The sequence below is a fragment of the Plectropomus leopardus genome, chromosome 11 (genome assembly GCF_008729295.1).
Source record: "Plectropomus leopardus isolate mb chromosome 11, YSFRI_Pleo_2.0, whole genome shotgun sequence".
Lineage (NCBI taxonomy): Eukaryota > Metazoa > Chordata > Actinopteri > Perciformes > Serranidae > Plectropomus > Plectropomus leopardus.
The window spans coordinates 28779745-28785317 of NC_056473.1; the positions used below are offsets into that span (position 1 = coordinate 28779745).

The following is a 5573-nucleotide window of genomic DNA, read 5'->3' on the forward strand; positions in this document are numbered from 1 at the left end:
TGCGTCAACACCGAGTCCTGGTAAATCCCTCAGCCCATGGTGTTACGAGTCTGTCGGCCTTGTTTCATCCATGCAGTGTCCAGTGTCAGTGTGAGACATGCAGGACAGGTATAACGAGATCGGCTTCGTCCAGCAGATACTCGGGTTGAATTTAGTGCCGAGGAAAAATGGCACGTACCGAGGAAACGACACACATCTCTCAGCGACTTCTCAGGTGAGCTAATGTTTGGTAGCCTGTTAGCTACACGAGCTGAGTATCAGCTGCTATACAGGATGATGACTAACACACAGAGTCCCGTATTTTTCTTTTAATGAACAGTGGAAACGTTAAAACACGCGTAATACTTGTGAAAATGTTTCGCTAAAGGTTAACGTTAGTTTTTTTTTTTTTACATTGTCGAGTTAAAGCTAGCTAACTTCCTGCTTCATCTCAGCGGCTGTTGTAGCTAACGATCGTTAACAAAACTTGTAATTTACGACCCCAAACCATTTAAAAATGTGTGTTTCAGATTATCTTTGCTGTGAAATTGCATTGTTTTTAGCTATTTTAGCTATGTATGTTTTTTGTATGTATGTATTTTCTGTTCACAGTAGGAACATCAAATAGTTTTTATTGACTCTGAAGTCAAGATAGAGTAAAATTTGATCTCAGTTGCGTTGTATTTGTGTTTGTGTATCAGACTGACATCAATTTACAACAGAGATATTAAATTTAGTTTGCTCAGGGGCCACACACACACCCCGTACATTTTACTCAGATTATAGGACATTTCTAGGATTTTTGGGTAATTACAGGATTTTAGGACATTTCTTAAAATTTCAGACATTTATTGGATTGTAGGATTTTTCTATGATTTTAGGTCATAAGTAGGATTTTAGGATGTTTCTTGAATTTTTAGGGCATTTCTAGGATTTCAGGACATTACTTAAACTTTTGGACATTTATTGGACTTGAGCACATTAGGGTCTTAGCTTGGACCTCCTTCTGAGACTTTTTTTTTGATAAACAAGCTCTATTTTGATGCTTTTTTTATGCACTCTGGCACTGTATGTATACTAAGTGTACAAAACAATTCCCAGTATGAATCACTTTATTTTATTATGAATTAGAAAATGATTGGGGGGCCACACAGATTTGGCCCTTGAGCTGTAAGTTGAGTATCACTGCTTTACAGGATTGTGGGTTATGTAAGATGCAGTGTCACTTTGGACATAACAGCATTAACGTAATAGCATGTAACACAATATCCTGCTTGTTCAGTGTACTGCAGCTTTGTCGAGGGCTGATCAGCCAAGTTTAAAGTATGTACTTATTCTGCCAGAGATGTGGTTATTACTGTAATTAAATTGTATTAATGATGTTCTACATTTTACTCTGAGACCGGATATATCTCAGTATTTGATTCTGTTTAATGTAGTGTTGTGATTTAAAATATCTCAACCTGTACCTCTCCCTGTTGTTAACCTTTTGAAACCTGAGCAAATTGGTTTGATTCCTTTCAAAAACATGGAAAGAAGGCAATGAACAACTTATTACTTACTTCTCGTTATTAACTTCCTGTAGGACGCAAACTGAAAAAAGCAGACTATTCAAATACACAGCAACATTGATTGGATGATTTTAGTCTAATACACCTAAACCGAATGGTATAGATGGCTCAACCAGGTTGATAAAGTTCGACACATTTTTCATTAAGATACAGTGACTTAAAAAGTGCTCTACCAAACAACTGAGCACGTCTTTAAAGGGTTAAGCATCTCAGTTTTTCAGCCTTTCATTTGCAGAACTTCACTATGGAGCAGATAACGGATGGAGAGCCAGAGAGCTCGAATCACATTAATGAATAATTGAATGATCTAATTGAATTTTCCTAGTGCTCTGTGGATCTGTGGATCTGTGCACAATGTGCTCGGTGATTGGCATGAAGTGATGTGTGGCTGCATGACTGTGTGTTTGTCCAGAGATGTGGTACGGAGTGTTTCTGTGGGCGGCGGTCTCCTCGCTGGTCTTCCACCTGCCTGCAGCCCTGCTCTCCCTTGCCACGCTGCGCCAGCACAAGATGGCCCGATTCATGCCCATCGCCATCCTCCTCATGGGCATCGTGGGGCCAGTTTGTGGGGGAGTCCTCACCAGTAAGTTTGCTACATATCTACCTGTCTGTATGGCAGATTGTTCACAGTCTGCTCACGAAGGTACTGTAGTGTGACGGAGAGGAGTTTGTTCCCTCAAAAATCATCTTTGATGAGTTTGAATCTTCACTTGCATGTCTGAATGCAATGCTCGCACAGGTTTGCACCATGCACTATTTGTCATACAGTTTGCATTGCTACTGTGACCGCAGTTTTGTCCTCTATATGAATTGTTTTATTTTTCTTTCTTTTTATTCCCTTTTTCTGTCTCTATTGTCTGTTACCTGCCGAGGGACTACAGATGTAAATTAGCAGTCCTGCTAACTCCAGCATATTTACATTTATATTTTATACTGATGTACATTAATATGCTGTGTCCCTTTTAAATACACGTTGAACTAATTAAGTTAAATTAGAGTCAAAGGGCCTTTCTCGAACAACCCCCCTATACCTTGTCTCTACCCACTTCCACTGTTTTCATGTTCATGTGGAGCGTCCACCACATTAAGTGCTGCCCCAAACCACTTAGTGAGGAGTGTTAGTGTCTTAATAAACGCTCCAACAGCAAGCCTGCACCATGAGGTCAAACTAAACAATATATCTGCCTAATAATGTGTTTTCTTCTTTCTTTTTAAGGTGCAGCCATAGCAGGTGTGTACAAGGCAGCAGGGAAGAAGATGATCTCTCTGGAGGCTCTCGTGTTCGGTGTAGGACAGTCATTTTGCGTCGTCGTCATCTCCTTCCTCAGGGTACTTGCTACCCTTTAGCAGTGCTGAGGGCCGTCTGGCGCTGCCGGGTGAGTCTGACACCAGTCGCACCTTCTCTTGACGGGACCTGAATTTGACACGGTATGGGACAAAATCCCTGACAAATCATGGAACACATGTACTCCAGTCAGGCCCGGGACATGATGTCATTTCCTACTGATGGACCAAGACCGGAGCAGATTTGATTAAGCGGTCAGAGACGGAGCAGCGTGTTCTGCAGCATTAAGCCTTCTGACTTGCTTGCCGTGTGTATGATGTCCTTTGTAAGACAACACGATGCTGCATTCACATCACGGGACAACCACACACTACACACAGTACAAGCTGAACACTTCAGTGAAGTCTGGAGTGCAGTGAGGATGCAGTATAGAGTGCCCCAGTGATGATGTTTTTCTGTAGGCCGACGCAGAAGCTAACATTGCCCTGGTTCCCTCATCAAAAAGCCTGTGTGATTTTTCCATTGGATTTTGGGTCATTGCAGAAAATAAGCTCTGTGATAAACAAATGTTAATGATACTAAAAGGTTTTATTAAGCAAGATAACCTTCACAAATTAATTTTCAGGAAAACTTTCAGGATTTTTTAAGCGATAATGCAATCGCCAGAAGTAAAAAGCAATTGCTAGGCAAAAATGAACGACGCTATGGTCATGTCGCCACTGCTACGAGGCTGTAAAGCCGTTTGAGGCGCGGTTTGGCGTGATGACGTTCTGTAGTCTGGTTTAGTCACTTGTTAGCAATTGTCTTTTGCATCAAAGTTTGCAAGTGGGGTATTTACTGTAGTATTTTATGTCGTAGAACAAAACATGAAAGTCTCTTCAGCCTGTTTTTAGGCTTTTAAACCAAAACCCAATCAAAATCCATTGACCTTGAGAGGAAGGAACTGGAGGTGCTAAAATGCTAACAGATTTCCAGGTTTTAGGACTCATTACTGGGGTTCTCTATTTTAAAATTATCATTTTGTTTGCAGTTATTCCTTTTTGATGTGAAGGCAGCAGGATGCTGTTCTCCCCTGTTGCCGCGGTTACAGGTTAGCAGCAGGAAGACACTAACCTTTCTCAGGGGCTGTGTGTATGTGTGTGTATGTGTGTGTGTGTGTCTTTCGCCATCAGTCTGATAACAGTTTGACTCCATGCAGTGACTGCAGAGAGGCAGAATAACAGGCTGATGCACTGTTGAGACAGGAAGATGGTGGTTATATGCAAGATTCTGGCTTTTTCCCCCTCGAGGCCTTAATTTCTATTTTCTAACTTCCAAAGTGGTGTTTATCTTCAGGGCTGTCTTTCTTTAACACTGTCTCTTGCTGCTCTTTTTGTTCCTCCTTGTATTTTTGGTTCAGATTAATCCAAGTCTGACTGCCTTTGTGTTCTTGTTAATTCCACACGCACCTACACACCCCCTCAAGCTTCCCGAGATTATTTATTTTAGACAAGCAAAGAGGTTTTTATAGATGACATTTTTATGGGACGTGACGTTTTTTAAAATTCTGCTCTGCAAATGCAGCCTAGAGAATGTCTTCAGTTTCTTGTTTGTTTTGTTTGTTTGTTTGTTCAGGGTCAGTAGATGAGAGGTTTAAACACTGGGATGCTCAGATAACTAAACTAACCCAAAAGTGCAAAGAGCTTTTGGTTTTTTTCTTTTCTCCCCTTAAATGGTCGTATGTAGGCTTGGGCGGTATGTAATATTTCACACCTTCCTGAAATATCACAGAGGTATACGGTATATGACAATAAAAGTGTGCAGCGCTACTTACTTTCAGCTTTTCAGACTAATAAATACACAATAGAAACCCACAAAATGTTAAGAAAATTAATATTCTCACACCTGTTTTTCTTATCAAACAGAGAAATACAACTGTACACCTTTTGAACTCAACTTTCTCTCGGTCGCAGAAGACCGATGACCTTAAATGTCTCGTTAACTCATCATAAAACACACCTTTTTCAGATTCAACAGAAAAAAAATAAAACTCAGCCGAACCATCTTGGTTACTGTAGTTAGTTAGTCCACTGTTCCAACAATCACCAGCTCTGGTTTGGTAAAAATAAATCCTTAATTCACCAAGTTAGATGTAAAAAAAAATGCTGTCATTTGGTCTCTCTCTCTGCCATTTTTGGCCGCCAGCTATTTACAGTCCTGTAACTTCTCCCTCCGCCACTAGGTGTTGTTGTGTCTTTCAGCTCAGCTGCCTGTTCCACCAGTAGAGACTGGGGACTGAGCTCTGGAGGTGCGTGCTGTGCACTATAGACAATGAGTTTAATAGAAAGAGGAGCACCAGTATTTATGACAATATTGAAAAACATACCTTCAGGATTTCTAAATCACCTGGTATATACCATAATACCGCCCAAATTTAATCGTATATTTTACAAGTGTCATTTTGTGACAGTGAACTGATTTGTAAATATTCCAGATTATCTCCGGGTCTTTGTAGCTTTTCAATCTTTGTGACCAAATATGTTTTGCTTGTTTATTTTCTTGCACCAGATGTGCAGACGATTGTTCAACAGACGTGTATCGTCATATTCCCACAGTCTTCGCTGACTGCTTTTAGTTGCCTTTGGTAGATGACAGGTGCAACTTGCATATACGGACATTAGGTGAACTCTACAACTAATACTTTAATTTGTAAAAGAAAAAGATGGAGCATGAAATTGATGCTGTTTTGTAATAGAAAA

The 5573-nt window shown here is 40.4% G+C and overlaps 1 protein-coding gene across 1 annotated transcript; it reads left to right on the top strand.

The window, feature by feature from the left end:
• tmem170a (transmembrane protein 170A) lies at nucleotides 1–4357 on the top strand. The gene is made up of 3 exons (XM_042496345.1): nucleotides 1–214; nucleotides 1965–2133; nucleotides 2767–4357. The coding sequence occupies exons 1-3, from the start codon at nucleotides 98–100 to the stop codon at nucleotides 2895–2897; spliced, it is 417 nt and encodes a 138-aa protein (XP_042352279.1). The 5' UTR covers nucleotides 1–97; the 3' UTR covers nucleotides 2898–4357.
• The last annotated feature ends 1216 nt before the right edge of the window (nucleotides 4358–5573 follow it).

Bases quoted from the DNA above. Each gene is read 5' to 3' on its own strand.
- tmem170a (XM_042496345.1), top strand. From the start codon at position 98: ATGCAGGACAGGTATAACGAGATCGGCTTCGTCCAGCAGATACTCGGG. The intron at 215-1,964 runs GTGAGCTAATGT...GTTTGTCCAGAG, and splicing joins ATCTCTCAGCGACTTCTCAG to ATGTGGTACGGAGTGTTTCT. The intron at 2,134-2,766 runs GTAAGTTTGCTA...TTTCTTTTTAAG, and splicing joins TTGTGGGGGAGTCCTCACCA to GTGCAGCCATAGCAGGTGTG.